At 42.6% G+C, this 20,585-nt stretch overlaps 1 protein-coding gene across 1 annotated transcript in view; it reads left to right on the top strand.

Annotated features, from left to right (window-relative positions):
• The first annotated feature begins 488 nt into the window (after window positions 1-488).
• Window positions 489-20,585, top strand: part of PREP (prolyl endopeptidase) — a 60,061-nt gene continuing 39,964 nt past the window's right edge. The window contains exons 1-7 of the mRNA XM_080999960.1: window positions 489-693; window positions 3,704-3,778; window positions 7,903-8,036; window positions 10,095-10,225; window positions 10,452-10,661; window positions 11,425-11,546; window positions 19,099-19,204. Of these exons, the coding sequence (XP_080856086.1) occupies window positions 649-693; window positions 3,704-3,778; window positions 7,903-8,036; window positions 10,095-10,225; window positions 10,452-10,661; window positions 11,425-11,546; window positions 19,099-19,204 (823 nt within the window). The 5' untranslated portion in view covers window positions 489-648. The remainder of the gene's footprint in view (window positions 694-3,703; window positions 3,779-7,902; window positions 8,037-10,094; window positions 10,226-10,451; window positions 10,662-11,424; window positions 11,547-19,098; window positions 19,205-20,585) is intronic.

Here is a 20,585-nt window from a genome sequence, read left to right as displayed (position 1 = left end):
TATATGCAGTCTCTTTGTATTCCTGCATTGCAGGGGGTTGGACTAGATGACATTTGGAGTCCCCTCCCTCGTTCTATGAAAAACGTAGTAGGGCGAGACATTTTATCAGGCTGACCAGAATACCGAGCATGGCTTTTGAACCCTTCTGAGTTTTCAGGGGAGGGGGGGGGCGAGGTTGCGTAAACACCGTACATTTAAACCACATTCCCACCCCGACCCCGTCAAGAATCCTGGGAGCTGCTGCTGCACTGGGTTCAGGTGCGTCGGCGTCGGCGTCGGCCGCTCTCTGAGGGACTAAACTACAGTTCCCAGGATGCCTTGGGAGAAAGACCATCCTCGAATGCATGGACGGCATCGGCCATGCTGGCGCTTTACTGCAGGGGGAGCCGCGCGGCCTCCTTTGCCTGCTCCGCTCGCCTCTCTTGCCTCTTGCCGGAGGTGGCAGCTCCTCGCCGGCGAGTGGGAGGGCCCTTTCGCGGCTGCTGCGGCGGCGGCGGAGCTCCAGCCCGCCTGTCTTCGGCTGAAGGGGAAGCCGAGCGGCGCCTCGCCCCACCGGGCCCCTCCTCTTCCTGCACGCCGCCCCATTGCCGCCCGCTCCGCCACGGCGCCTGCCTTTCCCCGCAACCCGCCGCCGCCGCCAGCAGCAGCATGCAGCTTTTCCAGTACCCCGAGGTGTACCGCGAAGAGACATCCGTGAGTAGCTCCCTGACCCCCATCTCCCGCCCCCGGAGCCCCCCAACACGGCCCCCCCAGCAGTCCCGGGCAACTCCCGTCTCTGGGGCAGCTCCCGGGACCCGGTGGCTTCCTGCCTCCTCGCTTCCTCCTCGGCCACCGGCGACCCGGTGTGGAAAGGCTTCCCGCATCTATCACACCCTGCGGGCTTTCCCCGTCAAGCCTGATGCGGAAATAGATGTGTTTGAAGGGATGGGTGCAGGTGTGATGCAGGGCCGTGTCCTTTGCACACCCATCCACACACCAGTCTTTCTAACCTGGCCGGTTTGGTCTCAAACCACCGGTGTCGTTTATCTCCTGCCTCTCTCCACTACTTGAGGGTGTGGGGATTGCTGGGGACGGCCGCCGGGGGTTATTTCGGCAGGTGTGGGCATGCCTGGAGAGGATCGGGGGCCACTTTTGCCACCCAACGACACAGTGTGAGCTGCAGAAGTTTAATGTTGGCACATATTTTTGTCTTGCACAATCTACGAGCCCCAAAAACAAGCACCTGTTGCTCAAGCAGGAAGACATAATTTCCTCAAATCAGATTGGCCAGTAACCAGATTGGCTTGCCTGTATCTGCCCTGTAAATAGCTTTGTGCAGCACAGCTCTCCACTGGGGGTGTGCAATGGGCTGGGTTAGAATAATAAAATTACAGAACTTTAGAGGTGGAAGGGATGGTTGTGCAGCTGGGGCTGGTGTATGGATAGTGCCGCTTGGGAATTCTGAAAATCAATCCGTATATAAATCTCTAAAAGAAACAGATGGTGTTTCCTTGCACCAGAAGAGAAAGGACTTAACCCACACTTCCTCTTGTCCTGCTGCTCCCCTCCCCCCCGCCCCACTGGTGAAAACCACACTTCAGCGCTCAATCAGAGTAAATGGCAGTTTGGGTTTTTGTTCAGGTTTTCCCTTGGAAAGGAGCAGGGCAAGGGGAAAACCACTCCAATCTGTGCCTAGAAAGCGTGGGGCAATCAGGAAACTCCTCGGACACATGCTTTCTAGGCATGGCACAAGCAGAAGTGTGGATGAGCCCTGAATTAGAGCAGGTGTTGGAAGCTGTGACCCTCAAGATGAATATTTTGTTACAAGTCCTGTCATTCCTGACCATTTGCCTTGCTGGCTGGGACTGATGGGAGTTGGATCTTGCAGACCAAAGATTCTCAGCCCTGGTCTAGAGAAACTACCTCTTAATTCTTTGTAGCACACGTTCTATTAATTTGGGAGCTTCCGCTCCCAGTTTACCATGTTCTTGTAGATTTGTGCTGAAAATCTTAACTGGAAGGTTGACAAACAATACCTGTTAACAACTTTACTTTTCCATGATATGGAAAAAGCAGTGCCTTGTATGAAGGAAAACAAAAATGATAAAATAACCAAAGAATTTGACAATTATAGATTTAATTGTACTCCCCATTTCTTAAAATCCGTGACTCTGTTCCAATTATAACATTCTCAGGCTAATAGGCTACAGAAAACAATACTTTTAATCAAATATTTCGTTAGGCAGAGAAGGGTCAAGCTTGCTCTGCCCTGTGCTGGTAATAAACATTCCAAATTACTTTTGTAAATAAAATTTCTGGTATTGTTCAGAAGTCCCTCCCAGAGTTTTAAGTAGAATTTCACAAGCAACAAAAGAACTTCCAGCCATACTGCAGTCTTTTATAACCTGTTAGCAGAATGTTGCTCATTTCTTTAGGCGCTCTGTGTTTAAATTTACAGCTAGATATATCTTCCCTCACTGAAGTACTAGCTTTTAATATGATGGAAGTTGGGAGTCCAATCTGGAGAGCCACATGTATAGGCTTTGCATGAAGGACGTTCTCCCAAGTTCAGGTGCTGACATCTTCACCAAAAACATGAGTGGTTAACCACTTGGTCTCCAGATATTGCTCAACTCCAACTCCCATGAGGATGATTGAAATTTTGGTCCAGCAACATTTGGAGTCCGCATCCCTGCCTAATGTCCTTTCAGACTGCTATGACACCTGAATCCTTCTAGTGCTTGCTGTTTAGTGCTATAGCACCAAACCAAGAGCACAAGCATTTTCCCTTGCAGATGCACCCAGCAAGTGTGACTCATTTCTGGAATTAGAAATCCCTGAACATGCCTACTGTGTTGAGAGCATAATAGGCAGCTAGTTAGGGAGTACATCCCAAGAGACACCTGTGGCTTCAGTACAGTGGTGCCTCACAAGACGAAATTAATCCGTTCCGCGAGTCTCTTCGTCTTGCGGTTTTTTCGTCTTGCGGCTTTTTTCGTTAGCGGCTTAGCGGCTATTAACGGCTTGGCGGCTTTAAGAAAAAGGAAACAAACTCGCAAGAACTCGCAAGACGTTTCGTCTTGCGAAGCAAGCCCATAGGGAAATTTGTCTTGCGGAACGACTCAAAAAACGAAAAACTCTTTCGTCTTGCGCGTTTTTCGTCTTGCGAGGCATTCGTCTTGCGAGGTACCACTGTATAGCGATTGCAGAAGCCCTATCTTGGGGTTTTGTTCCAAACTGCTGTTGTGTTTTTAGAAGCCATTAATAGTACAGTGGACCCTCGGGTTACGTTACCTTCGGGTAATGTAACTTTTGGGTTGCGAAAGTGGCACCTCTAGATGCGGACTTTTCAGGTACGTACAGAGCCCCGGAAGAAATTAAGTTCATATCCAGAGGGTCCACTGTATTGATCTCCATTTCCCATCTTTTTCCCATGCCAAGTTATAATCAGTGGCTGAGAGTTCTCTCTTTTGTTAATAAAAACAGAAGGTCCAAAACTACATCGGCATATAAATTCTCTGGGTTGGTTATGCTCGATTAACTTCATTTGTTTGGAAGAGGCTATTATTCTGCTGTAAGGCAGCTTGATGAAATTAGTTGCCTATTGCATCCTCCAGTTTTCAGCAGTGTATTAAGCTATAATAACTTATTTAATGCCACTCATAAAGTGATTGTAAAGCAATCTTTTAAAAAACAAATCTCTCTCTGTATATTTTAAAATCAGGTGGACGACTATCATGGCTGTAAAATATGTGATCCATACAGCTGGCTTGAAGATCCTGATAGTGAGCAAACAAAGGTAAGCCTTTCTTGTAATTCTGGACATCATGGGGCAAATGCCTTTGCAATGTAGAGGTGCATTTTTCACTCTATAAGATGCACCCGACCATAAGACGCACCTAGTTTTTAGGGGAGGAAAACAAGAAATAAGAAGCCTCCTGAGCGAAGAGGTAGCGCTCCTCCCTCTTCGCTCAGGAGGCTTTGCGGGGCTATCCTCAGGAGGCTCTTGAGGACTTTTCTGGGAAGTGGGGGAAGGAGCCTCATGCTCTGTCCCTTCCCCCACCTCCCGCAGAAGCCAGGGATAGCTGCACAAAGCCTCCGCAGGGCAGCGGGATGAAGGCTCCGCGCTGCCCTGCAGAGGCTTCGTGCGGCTAAGCCAGAAGCTAGAACAGCGAGAGGGAGCACTGCACAGCACTCCCTCTCACTGTTCTGGCTTCTGGGATAGCCCGCGAAGCCTGCATTCGCTCCATAAGATGCGCACACATTTCCCCTTACTTTTTAAGAGGGGGAAAGTGTGTCTTACAGAGCAAAAAATACAGTACTGTTCAAATGTGATACTAGTCTCAGGTAAAACATCAGTTCAGGCAAAAACTAGTTTTCTGCTAATGATCATCTTACACCAGAAAGGTTTGTGTTTGTAGGAAGTCTACAGGCAATTGCTGTGATTGGAGTACAGTGGTACCTCGGGTTACAGATGCTTCAGGTTACAGACTCTGCTAACCCAGAAATAGTACCTCAGGTTAAGAACTTTGATTCAGGATGAGAACAGATATCGCGTGGCGGCAGCGGGAGGCCCCCTTAGCTAAAGTGGTACCTCAGGTTAAGAATGGACCTCCAGAACGAATTACGTTCTTAACCCGAGGTACCACTGTAGTGTTTTTTGTTAGTTGTGCAGTGTAGAAATGTTTGAATGACCCAAGTCCCTGGTTCAGTACCCGTAGTCTTTACAGTGGGATAGCTTCCCTAGACTGTATGTCTCACAGGTCATGGTCAGAGCACAAGCATTGGATGCAGTGGTCTTGGGTTCGGTGCCTTGGAGCTTCGGCTGAAAAGATGGGATGGGACTGAAAGTCTCAGTGATGGAGCACATGCTTTGCTTGTAGAAGGCACCAGGTTCCATTCACTACATCTCCATTTAAAAATACTAGGGGAGGATCAAATGTCATTGAGAGAGCAAAGGTCCTAGGTCCAATCCCTGGTATCTCCAGGTAGAACTGGAAAAGATTTATCTGAAACCCTGGAGAGCCACTCCCAGTCAGTGTAGGCAATACTGAACTAGACTCGGTGGAACAGTGGTATGACTCAATGGCCATATTCACATGTAGCGAGAGTGCTCAAGATACAGTTTGTTTCAGCCTTAATGTGCAAATGTTTCATGTTGGTACATGTAGTCTGAGCTCTTGCACTTTGCTCCCCTCTGCAGGGAAACAAACCATGGAGCAATTGGTTTAGTGTTGTTTCTGAACCAGAGTTTGTAGCTTGTTTCTCTCTCTAAACAAGGGACAATCTGAAATCTAGGTTTCTTTGTGGGTGCTGTGGTTAAAACGAAGCATACTTTCTGGCTTGCTGTTACATCCAGTAACATCCATGTTACATATTGATCTGTATAAGCTATGACACTGTTATGTAGAATTGGGCTTGGTGTTTCTTTTATGATCACTTGTGGGCATGGCTGAAGGGTGAGATTTTTGGCTTGGAAGATGCAGTGGCTTGAGCTGAGCAGTTGTATGCCCCCTAGAGGCTTCTGCATGCGGTGACTTTACAAACTTCTTAAAGAAAGGACCTTGCTCAGGATTCATGTCGGTTTATAGAAGGTGGGAGCTGCCTGGGTCAAATGTGTCAAATTTTGTGCATGCGTTGGAAAACAGAGAGGAAGTTTACACGAGTAAGTGACAAAGTTGGCACGTGCATGATCTTCACAAGTAAATGATATTTAAAATATACTAAGGTATATTTTATATAAGTACAAGTATATAATATATAAGTATGTTTATAAGTACAAGCCATAGACAGGATACTTACAAAGCAGTGCAGATGTAGTAGCTTTAATCATTTAGCAACAGTTAAGATATTTGGGTGTGAGCTTGAGGACATTACCCCCCACCTTACCATTGTCACCTCTCCAGTGCAAATTCTCTTTCCCTTTCTATACAGCCTTAGCTGTGATTTAGTATTGCATCTGGACCAGCATGAACCAATACTGTTCTCATAATCTGGGTTTGAACAGCATTTGCAAACCTTTAAGGAGAAAGCTTGTTAGGATTAACCATACAAACAATACTAAACAATGGATAATGCTGGGAATGTCACACTGGACAGGGGAGAAGCCTAAGTCTTCATACCCAAGCTCTTAAGAGGTTGGCCCCATTATGTCTCAACCAGGCTCAAGTATGTTTTGATTAATTTCAAGGATAGGTAGAGTGCATTTGTGAGAGGGGCTGTTAATCACCTTGAATCAAAATATTTCTGTGAACCTTGTACTCTTGGTGTGCTTAAACTGTGTGCTTAAACTGAACCCTGATACACTTCATTGCTTATATTAAAAGTATCAAACATCTGGCTGTTCATTATTTTCAGTTCACAGGTTCACATGCGTTTTGTGACTCATTATTGCAGAAAATTGTTTGAAATTTACCTTTATGACTTTATTTGAGGCCTTGAACTGGAGCAGTAATACTGTTCTCTCTGGTGAGCTGTTAAAAGAAATTGATTTTGTTTAATGCTATGGAGTAGTTTGCAGAAAGTGCCCATTTGTTTTATCAGAGCTAATAGATTATGTCCCCTTCTGGTCCTTTTATTCTCTGTTTCTCTTTGCTAAATTTATAGCTAATTTTTAATTATTAAATCTCTATACAGTACAACCCTTCATCCAAGGATCATAGGACAGTTTACAATATAAAAACACAAAAATATGTAACATAATAGCAAACAAAACAATACCCACCTTGCCCCCCTTTAAAGACCATAGGTTGTTTAATTAGCCAAAGCCTGGGAGAAGAGGAGAATGTTTTCCCCTGACATCTAAAGATAATGTAATGAAGGCACCAGGTGAACCTCCCTGGGGAGAGCATTCCGCAAACTAGAATCTGCTTGTACTGATGCAAACCAGCATTCACTCACTTGGGACTAAGCCTTATTACATTCAGCAGAACTTACTTCTGAGTAAATTTCCATCGGAATGGCCTTTCTATCCTGTTGGCATACACGGGATCAGCCTGCACAAAAGCTATAACCCAGCCTTGCTATAGAGATTCTTGCAATCTTTTCACCAACAGTTATGTTGGCTCATTTATTAAGCCATCCATTTATACATCCATTTATACCATTCAAACAGCAGTAATCTGCCTTCGCATTAATCTTGGAACTAAAGTGCTTCACTTTACTGTTCATATATCGCTTCAGTGGTGGCTGAACTGTTTGTCTTCATGGCATCTTGGCAATTTTGTTTAAACACCAAATGAGAGAGTTTGCATTTAGATCAAAGAGACCCATAAAGCTCATCAGGACTCATACCTGTGATGACCTGCTTTTTTGACTTGTTCAGCCAGGGTGTGGTGACCAAGTGGTAAAATAGTTACCTCTTTCTGTGTTTGAATGTATGAAGTGGTTTCATCCAAAAGCTGCTTGAGAGAATCCTTTGATGACCTGCAAAGCAAGTTGGCAGACTGTAGACTTCTCTCTCAGGAAGAATCCATCTCAAAAGTTACCCTCCCCCTTTTAATGCAGGATGCTGAAATTAAAAGTCAGTAATAGGTTGACTGGACAGATTGCTATCATGTTTTGAATATTAGAAAGCCACTTCAGTTATCATGTTATTATGTGCCATTGCCACTTAATGAAACGAGCAGCAGCATTCCTGAAATAATGTCTGTGGTATGCTCAGTTCTACTCTAAGACTGTTATGAAGTTGCATCCAATGATTTGCGCTCTCTAGACCAGCGGGGGGGGGGGGGATCTGTGACCCTCCAGATGTTGTACTCCCAACCTGTGATCATGGGCTATTCCGCCTTTGTCTGATCAGGTAGTTGAGAGTCCAACAACATCTGCCGGTTCATCAGCTTCCCATCCCTGATCTAGCTCAATACAAACTGTTGCTTTATAAAGCCCTTGTTTTATTTCATTATGTTTTTCCCCCTCTTTCAGGCTTTTGTCGAGGCACAAAATAAGATAACAGTACCCTTTCTTGAGCAGTGTGCTGTCCGGGGACTATTTAAAGAGCAAATGACAGAACTCTATGACTACCCCAAGTATAGTTGTCATTTCAAGAAAGGGAAAAGGTATGTAAAGGATTGTGTGTGCCTTTGGATTATTGCAGGATGGTTTATAGCCAGACATTTTGTAGTGGGGGTATCATAAATTATGTGCTAAGCGTTCACACCAAGTGATTCTCAGGTCAAATGCATACACACACACGAGAGAGAGAGAGAGAGAGAGAGAGAGAGAGAGAGAGAGACTGTGTCTCTACTAATTAAATCTTGAGCCAGGAAAATCAACAGTCAGCCTGCCCAAAAAATAATAAACTCATGACCAACTGCTGTAATAATTAAGGAAAATACAGAAATCCTACCTTTTGTATTGTCGAGCAGTGAAAGAGGACATGTCTGTTTCTGTGACTTTTCAGCCCTATTCTTGCCTTTGCTTACATTTACTAGAATACTGGAAGTGAGAGAAGGTTTACTAATACTTACTGAGCAATTGCTTACTGCTTCTCCATTTTCCTTAATATAGAGTCAGAAAAGGTTTTTTTGTTTTTGTGTGTGTTTTAATGAAAGCCAAAAATTCAGGAAAAGGCCTAGAGGAGGCATGGTTCCCTTCAGATGATGATGGATTGCTCCAGCCTGCTTTCCAATATTGAGAGTTGTAGTTCTTTATCATCAGAACGACACCTTGTTGGCTACTCCTGGCTTAGAATATCCCTGGCAGTAATTAAAGGCCTGTCTTAGAATTAAAGGTCTGAAGCAGAAAAGGACAAAAAACCAGTACGCTAAAATATCTATTTAAGATTACTCAGTTCACTAGTCCTCCATCACATCAAAGTGGGGAGGTCATTTTCTCACAAGAAGAAGAAAAATCCATCTGGCAGGGATAGTTCATCTCCCAGCTCCACAAAGTTGTCAAGCTCCTTTTCCTGGCAGGCGTGGCTATCTTGTGATCCGCTGCTTAGAGCCAGAATTGGAGCCCAACTAGGTCATGAGCTCTTAAAGGCTGCACTGTTGTCTATAGGCTCTTGCCCATTGTTTGTCTCACACCATATGTCCTACGGTGCTACACTACTTCTGAGAAACCTTTGGGCAGAACGAACCACTAACTAGGGTTCAGATGACATGCCAAGGCAAACCATGATTTAGCCCTGGGTAGCGCGGCAGCAGGAGGAATCGGGAGAGGAACACAGCAGTTGTGATCTCCTCTCCAGAAACCCACACATTTGCTTGTTTGCATTAATGCTAAGCCAAATGATGGCTTATGCCTAAACTGGTTCAGCAGCCTTGAAGAATATTTAATAAAAGTTGTTTACAAGTGGCAGTTTGGAACTTTTTTTTTTTAGTTGAACTTGAATGGTTGCCTTTGTATATGGCAATAATGCATTTGCCTGTCTGCATATATTTTGGGTTGTTATAGCTAAGCTAGCAAAATCTCTACAAAAGTGAGAGGTTTAGGTTTACTACAGGGATTGGGAAACTTGCGGCTGCACAGCTTTTGTTGGACTAGAGCTTCTGTCATCACTGATGGTTGGCCACACCGCATGATGGGAATTGTAGTCCACCTGCTCCCCATTCCTGGTTTACTGGCATGATTAAACTTGGTTTACCATGTGGGTGCCACTTCATACAAACAGTTTCCTATGCAGAAAGGTATGCCTGTGGTTTGTCTTCTTTGTGGCAACCATGCCATTGGTATTATGTGTTCAGGGCCTTAGACTTACTTCCTTAAGGGGCTTCTCTTATGCATGGAAATGCCAAACTGCTGCAGTATGACATTCAGATGAAGAAGAGGCATTTGTTCCATTTTTTTAAGTAAGTGCATGGCTGAGAAATCTTAACGATTTGTCTCATTACATACTGCAGTAATGTCAAAAGCTCTAACTGTTATAATGAACTATTTAACGTAACTTGTGAGTTGCTAATTGAATCTGATGTTGACTTAATGCAACCTGATGGGTGAAATTGTGTGCTAAATTACTGAAATGAGGCATTTTTCCATCAGGAAGAAGCTGCTTTCCTCTGTTATATAAATCTGCCACTCCTCTTGAGAGTCTTAGCCTACATAATTCTGTATTCAATCTCATACTATGGTTGAAAATAAAAAAACCCAAATAATTATATCATTTATTCTAGGTATTTTCACTTTTATAATTCTGGACTTCAGAATCAACGAGTATTATATGTGCAAGATTCCTTGGATGCTGATGCCAAAGTATTTTTGGACCCAAATAAACTTTCTGATGATGGCACTGTGGCTCTGCGAGGTCAGTGTAGCAGATTTTTCGAAAATGCATCGTTTTTGGAAGCCAACATAAAAATTCTTTATTTTGAGTTATACACATCTACGTGTGAAAAAGTTTAATTGTGGAAGACGTAAAACATGCTTTGAGCTGCTGCCTATATGGTGAAGGCAAGTGTTAGAAGCATAAACTATGAAAGTAAAGTTTGTAACTAACGTAAACTAATACACAGCGTGTTCTTAATCACCAGGTTATGCATTCAGTGAAGATGGTGAATATTTTGCATATGGCTTGAGTTCCAGTGGGTCAGACTGGGTAACAATTAAATTTATGAAAGTGGATGGTACTGAAGAACTGGCAGACACACTGGAGATGGTAAAATTCAGCTGTATGGCTTGGACCCATGATGGCAAAGGCATGTTCTACAACTGCTACCCAAAGCAAGATGGGAAAAGTGATGGTGAGTGGCATACAATCACCCGTCTCCTCCTCAGGCCTTTATAGCATTTATTTACTTTAGACTCCTTTATCTCATTACTAGCTCTGCTTCCTCCTTGTGGGTATTTTGGGTCAGTCTCCAGCTGTTTTTGCACTTAAATTCCCATAATCCCTCATCACTGGTACTGCTAGCTAGGGGTGATGGGAGTTGTAGTCCAAAAACAGCAGGAGACCCCAGTTTGCTAAAGCTAATGGGACAGGTTGGTTAGAGCCATTGTCTTCCAGTTGCTTAGTTTCTTTGGCTCATGGGACTTCTTATTCTGCCTGTCCACCTGTCCATCACAGAATGCTGTCAAGTTTCAAGCCAAAGTAACATCTCACTTCCTTGACAGGGAATATTACATATTGCTGGAAGCTAAGCATGACATTTTACACAGACCAAAAATAAAAATAAAAATACAGTAACTTTAGCAACGTATCTCAAATTATGTAAAGAACATATTCCAAATGTGTTATAAAGAAAAATATAAATAATTATAAAGAAAAATAATGCAAAGCAAAATGCATGGAATAATAGGAATAACAATTATCCTCATAGATATTATCTAGCTTCTAGGTCATAAGGACTAGTATTTCCAGAAAACGTATGAGTTATTAAATCTGGTTCTGCTATCTTGTCAAATAAGAAGCTTCTAATATGTTAAGGTTTTGAAACTTTCAGGTTGTTAGAACTAATAACATGTCACAACTTACATACCTGTAATTAAATATGTTGATTGCCCCAGGCACTGAGACGTCGACAAACTTGCACCAGAAGTTGTACTATCATGTCCTGGGAACTGACCAATCAAAGGATGTTTTATGTGCTGAATTTCCTCATGAGCCAAAATGGATGGGTGGAGCTGAGGTATGGTGCATCTCACCTTCTTTGAAACTCAGTAGATAATAAAAGTGAAAAGTTGGTTATAGGCCCAATCCTTTGTTGTTAAATAAGGTTTCTCGCTGCCTCTTTTTACCTCTGTTGCACTACCTAGGACCAATATATAACACATTATTTTAAATATGTGAAAATGGTGACTCGGTATATCGTTGAGAACTCATTTTGACTTCTACAATGAATTTTTGTGGTAATCAGTTTACATTAAGAGCCCTCCTACACAAACCCCTTCCATTTTTCTCCAACTTAAAAAAAATATTTCTGTTCTCAGCCATTGTTCCTTTGATCTGATGCTACTGTAGTACCACTTTAAAAAAAAAAAACTTGAAAGGGCATTGACCACAATGAAAACAATATTAAAAAGAAAATATGTTTGCTATGCACTGGACACACACATTTTCAGCTTTAAAAATATGGTGGAATTAACATTTGTAGAATTTTAAAACAATGTTTTTTAACTTCATTACTGTCAGCTAATGCTTATAAACTTATTACAGTGGAACCTCAGTTTTCGATCATTTCTGTTGACGAACGTAAGCCCAGAAGTAAATGCTTCCGTTTTTGAGCATACCTCAGAAGTCGAACATCCGAGGTGGCTTCCATATTGAGTTTTCCATATTAATTTTTCCGTTTTGAGGCTTCCATATTGAGTTTTCAAATGTTTCGTAACTCGGGAACGGATTACGTTCGAAAACCGAGGTTCCACTGTATTTCTGTAAGTTGTACGCACTTCCATATATTTGCTGTGGGAAACCTAGTGATCACTGTGGTGTATACACCACAAACACATTTGCCACATCCAGGTGTCTTTGATCCAAGTCCACCTTCAATTCACCATACCATAACAGGCCCTCTATGGCAGGGATGGGGAACCTATGGTCCTCCTAATGCAGTTAATTTCATGAGAGTGAAATCAACTTTTGTGCCTTTGGGTCTCTTGATTGGAACCGGCAATGTGTCCAGGATTTGGATTGTTTTTGATATGGGTGTTTCTGTCCATGTGCTGCAGCAGTCCCTTCTGCATGCAGGTGAGTGGTTTGTGCAAAAACATTTTTCTGCATGAATCCTCTCTGTTGGTTGGATTTCAAACAAGTATGCTTAGGTTCAAGGCCTGACAATGTGATCCTGCATGTGCTTACTCATAAGTAAGTCTCACTGAATTCAGGAGATTGTAGTGTTAGTGTAGCATGATGGTGTTTTGACGGACAAAACACATTTCACCATCAAACTTAGGGAGTATGCCTCATTTTGCTATATAAAACGAGGTCATAAATCTGTAGTGACAGAAGCTCATAAACTTCTCAAGGTGCTTGTTTGTCTGAGGAAATTAATAACTTTTGATTACATATCTGCAGGAGGCTTCTTACACCCAGCATCTGTTGTTAATTAAAAGCATTTACCAGCTTTGCCTGCTGTTTACAATATTTTATTACTTTTTTCTCTCTTACTGCTGCCAGTTTCTAGCAAATGACCTTGTGAAAATAGTTTTTATATGATTTTGCTCCCTTTAAATATCTAATATATTCCTTTTATTGTAGTGGGGTCAAGTTTTATACCTTTAGAAACATTGAGCCCATCCAATCCTATATAAATGTTGCTAAAAGTTGCTTCTTGGTTTAGTGTATTTATTTATTATTTTGAACAATATACAGGTTGAGTAACAAACAATATTGAGCCAACGTGAAAGGAGACAGTTTTGTCTTCCAAACGTTTAGAAATTAGAAAGGTGGCTTAAGAAGGAGTTACACAAAGGAGTTAACAAAAGCCATCCCCTTGTTTCCTCATCAAAATTAGCATTTCTTCTCTTAAACTAAAGAACTGATAATACAACTAATACATACTTGGAGTAGGCCGAGTGAAATCAATGGGCTGGATTCAACCATCCTATTTTGCTAGTGGAAGCCATCACAAGGACTCCTGCTAGTTCAACAGGACTCCCCCCCCCCCCAATGTCACCCCATAGTTCCCCCAGATATGGTTTGGAGAGTTGGGAGATCCCTGTTCCCAGAAGAGCATGCGGGGGACAAGCAGAAATACCTGTGCTGATCCTTAGTGCTACATTGAATTCCACCTAATGGAATTAAGTTACTTGGCAGTATCCAACATGCCTCACCAGCAGAAGGATTTTTTCTTGTACAACAGGATTTCCCCCTGTGTACGCCCTACAACCTCTCTAAATCTGCCCTGGAGGATGGGGGAATCCCTGGAACAGATTTGGGTGGAATGAGAAGGGAGGAAAGGGGGGAGATCCCATTGCACAAGTGGAAATATTTGCACTGGTACAGTGGTACCTTGGTAGTCGAATGGCTTGGCTCCTGAACAAATCGACTCCCAAACGCCACAATCCCAGAAGTGAATGTTCCAGTTTGCGAACATTTTTCGAAAGCCGGATGTCCAACTCAGCTTCTGCAGCTTCCGATTGAGTGCAGGAAGCTCCTGCAGCCAATCGGAAGCCACGCCTTGCTTTTCGAATGGTTTCAGGAGTCGAACGGACTCCCGGAATGGATTAAGTTCAAGAACCAAGGTACCACCGTAAGTGTTACTCACCACTACTTTGAATACACCCCTAATGTCCATCAGTTTCAATGGGTCTACCAAGTATGACAGACCTTAGATGTCATGTCTAAGACAGGGTTGCCTAGTGATTAGTCTGTCAGATTAGTGCTGGGGAGACATAAGGAGGAATTCAGTGTTGTGCTCTTCTGATTGTTCCTTCAGCGCAAGCATGTCAGCTTGCCATGGGGAATGATCCCTGTCTCCTCTCTCTGTACTGTTTTTGGGGTTCTCCTGACAACCACAGAGCCAATTTTGGGGGGTGCATGGAGGGGGGGAAGCCCTGTTGCACAAGCAGAAGTCCTGGTGCAGGGCTTCCACTGCTAGGGCTCATTCAGTGAATCCTGCGTCAAGGTTCACTTGGCTGTGACACTCACTGGGTGACGCTGGGCCAGTCGCTATATCTTATCCTTGTTGTGAGGGTGCAAGGGAGGGAGCAGAAAGAAAGCAGTGTACACCTCATTAAGCTCCTTCGATGGAAGGTAGGATGTTAATGTGATAGGTAAATGAAATAAAGAAACCAGGCCCAACTCTCACCCTTCTTCCTTCAACATGGTGCTTCTACATTTCAGAGAAGGGACTATATTTCATTCCATTGGCAGCTATCCAAGGCACACACCCCCTTCCCAAGCCTCATCCTCTGCCCCTGTTCCAAAGCAAATGTTCTGTGTCGGTATTTGCATCAGTTCTAACTAAAACCAGAAATGTCATGGCCCTGTTTTTCCCCTATACGCTATATCCAGAATTTAGAATGGAAGCAGAGGGAGCAAGTTTGTGGCAGCTCCCAGAAGAGGGCACTATAGAATGACGATTTGAAGCCATGTGTGTGGCATCTGAGTTAAGTGGGGAAAGCAGTGATGATTTTAAATGGACCTGTGCTGCACACGTTAGAACCAAGTTCCCATGCTTGGGGTAATATAAGAAATGCCATCAAAAGTATCAAATTAGGAGATAGATAGATAGATAGATAGATGATAGATAGATAGATATTGCATTCCGCACTCCCTTCAAAAATAACAGGTGAACACAACAGCAGTATAGGTGGTGTGTTTCGTTTCAGAAGCATTTTAAAAGTTTCAGTTGCAAAACTCCTTTCACTTTCAGCTACAGGCACTTACCTGCAGCACAACCTAGATGAGCTGACCTGAAGGATCACCTTTGTGCTTTTGCTCAAAACAAATAGCAGTAATCAGAACACGAACTGCTGCAGTATCTCGATTGTAATGTGCTGTGGGATTTGCAGTGGTTGAAGTTTGGCACGAGCTGCTGTGAAGCACTGGAATATTCACAAACATCCTGAGTCCTGGAGACTGAAAACAGGCAACAGGCTAGAGGAAGGGAGATTACCAAGGGCCCACTGTTATTATTTAAATGTGTTTATTTGGAAGGGCCTTTTTGTCTGTCTCATGTTTGGAGGTATGTTTGACCTTTGGGGCAGGGATTATGAGAATCACTAGTTTTTGTTCTCTGAAGATCATTTTGTATTTCATGGTGCCCATGGCAGTTTTTTTAGATTTCTAACTGTGCCCCCGGGACCAAAAATGTAGGGGAATCCCTGTGATAATTACTGAGCAGGCAACTGTGCTCCCACATATTTTATGATAGGAAACAGCTCCCAGGTTAGAGCATGACTTCTTGGTAGTTCTGAATCCCAGGACCTATCTTAGAAATGTGGCCACAGGGCTTCCTGCCTAGCATAATTGGAATGGCTATTTTATAAAGGAACATGATCTTCCCAGTTACGCTTTATGGAGAGTATAGCTCCCAATACAATTACACCTGCTTCATTTGACTGCATTATGTGCTAATTATTGTTTTCCTCTTGGAAAACATGATAGTGTTTGAATAGGAACCAGCATTGCTACTGGGTTTAATGCATGGTTGAAGTGTTTGGTACCCTACATATGTTTTTGGACTAAGACTCCCATCATCCCCAGCTAACTAGCATGGCCAGTGGCAGGAACAATGGGAGTTGTGGCCCATCAACATCTGGAGGGCCGTAGCTTCCCATTCCTGGTTTAATGGTTTTGATAAATTAAGATTATTACAAATACAGGAGTTGGCAAGAGTGGTGGCGGTGGCTGTGTACACCTGCAAGGAAGTAATTAAGGTACAGTGGTTAGAAAGTCCACACAGGCTTTGGGTATAGGGATTCAATCAGTTCTGCGTATAAGCAGCTGCAGCCTCTTGCAAAAAAGAAAGGTTTTTAATTGATTGGTTTCTCTTTTTCAAGAGCACTGGTTTAAAAACAAACCAGAAGACAAGGGAGTGTTGTATTATATCAGGGAGCTTCGTTCCAAGAGACAGTGGTTATGAATTCTAAAAACAAAATGGACCCCCCCCCCCAAAAAAAACACACACACACTAATTTTGTATTTCGGGAAAAAAGACCCAGATTGGCACTAAAAAAAAAAATACTATAAAAACCAAAGGGATTGAGAAAACAGTATAATTTCAGTTCTTCCACTGAAATAGATAGGATATTTAATTTAATCCTTCCCCTGAATCAAACTACATTTAATTTGGGACCTGAGTGACTCTGAAACCTGTGGACAGAATACTGCTTCAGCATAGCATGAAATGCAAATTGACAGGGGTGGCCATCCAGCCCCACAGAGACAAAAAAGCACATTGCTGGGCCAGCGGCTGGCAGGTTAAGCAGGAAAGAAGCTATTCTGTCTCACATTGCACCCTCTCTCTCTCTCTCTCTCTCTCTCTCTCTCACACACACACACACACACACACACACATACATACAGACATATATTTGTCTTTATTTTTCTCCAGTAAAATATCTGATGGTGTAGTTTTTGAATGCAGCTGTCAATAATGTTTTGCCTTAATACTCTTGAATTCCTTTGAGTTTTGAAATGCATTGATGTAAAGACAGCTGTAGCAATGAAGACAGGCTTAATTGGCACCCTACCCGTAATGTGTGTTGGGAAATTAGATTAAGAATGTGTTCTGGGAATCGCATTGAGCAAACTACTATCAACTATTCACCAGTCCAGTGGGGAATGTTGAGAAGCTCATTAGATATGCTCAAAATTGCTGCTGTTAGGGGCTCTTGTTTGCCATCATGCAAAATAAAGTTTCAGAGATTGCTTTTGCTTTGATGGAGTAAAGGCAGTAAAGATTCTCAAGTTTGTAGTATATTGACATTAACTCAAAATGTTGGGTACTAGACGGGGAAGGTGCAATGGCTGATAACTTCCTTGGCCTTCAAAAAGCTCCAGGCTTAATCCATGGCATCTTCAGGTAAGGATGGGAAAGAGCAGCTTTTATTCAGTGGAGATGATACTAAGGTATATGGACCAATGTGTGTCTTGATATAAAGCTTCTTTGAAAGATGGAACCCATGGAGGGAAGAGGTCTAAGGGTTTGAAAGAACTCTGTATTTTAATGCTGGAAATGGTTTTGTTTTATACGTGTAATCCCCCCCCCCCCAAAAAAAGCAATTAAATTTTTTATTTTTTAAAAAAAGATCTAAAGCTTCTTTGGGACAGGATTCAACTAACAAGCCCCACCAGCAATAGCCTGTGTAAGAACTTCTGGTGCAGTGGGACTAGGGCCCCATCTCCTCTCACCTCGCACCCACCTCAAATAGGTTCTGAGGGAGTCTGGAGAGGACAGGCGGAGCTATCTGCCTAGCACCAAGTTGAATTCCACCCTGGATGCAATAATAATAATAATACCCCGCCCATCTGGCTGGGTTTGCCCAGCCACTCTGGGCGGCTTTCAACAAAACATTAAAAACCGAATAAAACTCCAAACATTAACAACTTCCCTAAACAGGGAAGGCTATCACTGAGCCACTTTTCCCTATGGCAGTTTGGGATGGTACCCCACCAGTTGGGAACCCTAGCAGTCTGTGCTGGGTTCATAATAAGTTTGCTTTCAAAATTGTTCAGTGGGTTCTAGCCACTGGCTTTAATAGAACTGAAGTATGTTTTTATTTATATGGTTTCTAAACTGCCGTTCATCAAGGAGATCCCATGGTGGTTCACACATCTCTACAGCTAAAAACTCAAAATAATGTAACAACATTAAAACATAAAATTAAGAACCAAATAAAGGGTATTTGGGTTTAAAAAAAAAAAAAAAAATCCAATCAATTGAACAAAGCAAAGAAAGATGCCAGGAATTGTCCTTGGGACCTTCTGTATGCAGAGCATGTTTCGACTCTTTGAGCTTCCCCCTACAAATACGTATGTGTAATACAAAACAGATATTCTATGCTTTTGTATTTTAATTGTGTAGAAATCCTGGGTATCAAAGCCACACACGCAACAATAATGACAAACACTACCAACAACAGCAGAGGGCGGGGAAGGGGAAGAATTAGGACATGGCTTTAAAATATTTGCACCTGCTGATCATGTAAAAATTTGTATTTAAGTGTTGATATAATTAATTTAGGATGCTTTCTGTAGAGTGAATATATTTAATAAAGATCTGCCAGTATAATTTTTGACACTGTCTGCTGTCACTTTGCATTTAGCACAACAACATCAGCTTGGCATGACTTTCCATAATATAAGGGCTTCATAGATGAGAGGGATTTAAAATTAGTTTGGCTTTAATTTCAGGCGGTTTGTGCTTCTATCAAAATACACTGGGTTGCTGCTTTTCAGAATGCACTGTTGAGTCGAAACACTGAATTTGACATTTGCTTCACATTTTGTATGTGTCTGAGACATTGAACGGATTTGAAGGATTAGGCGAATTTGTGGCCCTCTAGATGTTGACAGACTTGAGTTCCCATCGCCCCTTACAATTGGCTATGTTAGTAGCGTCTGGAAGATCACAGGCTCCAAACACATCTGTACAAAGCATATCAGTAGTCCTACATATGTTTGTAACTTTATAATTTGACACACCTGTTTTGCTTTTGGTTTGTAAATTGTTAGTAACTTTTTGGTTTGGTGTACGTCAATATTTATGTTTCATTCATTGTGATAAATTTTAGGTATCTGATGATGGGCAGTACGCTTTGCTGTCCATACGAGAAGGATGTGATCCAGTTAATAGGCTGTGGTACTGTAATCTACAGAAGGAATCAAATGGTATAACTGGTAAGAGGCTGCTTTCTTCATGTCAAAGTAAAATGACTCCTTTCCGAATACATTGCAAGTTTACATATAACAGTAAGTTACAAATCTTGTACGAAGAATAAAAACATGGGTGTGTTCCTAGTGGCTGCTTGAGCTGCCCTGTTCTCCAGCCAGTATTTGTTAAACAGAGAAACCACACATTCTTTCCTTAGGCTTCATACAGGACTTGTCTTTAACAGTCACATTCTGGATTGCTACAAATTTTCCTTCTGTCGTTTTAGGATTATTCAAGCATACGAAGGGGTAGCTTGGTACATATTCCACCCTGTGTGACTCGGTCTGCACTGAAGGTTGGGCCCAAGTCAGGTAGCTGAGTTGAGTCCCTGGATGCACATGTATTACACCTGTGCTGAGCAACTGATAGTCAGTGCAACTGGCCAGCTGACCATGCTCACGGTCTCAGCAATAACATTTACAGCCCTGAACAATTTGGGACCAAGCTACTGTATAGACTGTAAGACAGCATGGCCAATAGTCAGGGATGACTGGAGCTGTAATCCAGCAACATTTGAATTCCCCACCCCTGCTACAGAATTTACCCCTTCTCTTAGAATGCTTGCATTTGAAGCAATAAACTGTTCTTGGGACTTGTAGATTTTTCTCTTTCCCCCTTTGCTTTCATCATATTATTTGCTTGCTGCAGAAGAAGCCTTTCTGAATTTGTCTATGCATGTATGTTCCATTTTCAAAATTGCATTTATGGCTGCCACTGTAGACTACTTCCCCTCCCCCCGATCTGAAGTTCCATCAAGGGACCCCAACAGTCATCTAGTCCAACCCCTGGCAGTACAGGAATAACAGCCAAAAAATCCTTGACAGGTGGCCATCCAACCTCTGTTTAAAATCCACCACCCTTGATCTCCTGCCCTCGATCTGTTCTGGGGCTTCCTCCAATCCTCTGGAGCAGTTTTTTTTTTGTTTTGTTTTTTGAGGAGGCATGCACAAGAAGAGGGGAAGTTTCATTGTGCAAGCAGGAGTCCTTGCATGAATGGGACAACTTGGTTAGATACATCCCTTACTCCCTTTCTCATTTGTGCTGGCTGTATGCTGGACTGTTGGCCTCTTCTATTTATTGGACTCTGTTGAACCATGTGTGTATCGAAATTCAAATTTCCATCTGTTATTAAGTACCCTAAGAACATTCTAATTTCTGCTCAGTGAGTTTCTAATTGGAACTTGGTGTGGAGTGAAACAGGACAAGGAAATCGCAACATATGGGAGGGGGGACAGATTTATCTGATATGCTCAAATGAACAAAACAAGAGTTCTTTCGTTCTTCAGGGCCGTTTTCTTTCTTTTAATTACTTCGTTGTCTGATTTATTCCACAACTTGTAGACATAC

The sequence above is a fragment of the Podarcis pityusensis genome, assembly GCF_964106645.2.
Source record: "Podarcis pityusensis genome assembly, chromosome: 3".
Taxonomy (NCBI): domain Eukaryota; kingdom Metazoa; phylum Chordata; class Lepidosauria; order Squamata; family Lacertidae; genus Podarcis; species Podarcis pityusensis.
Note: the sequence above shows the minus strand (reverse complement) of the source record. Positions and strands in the feature narration are given on the sequence as shown.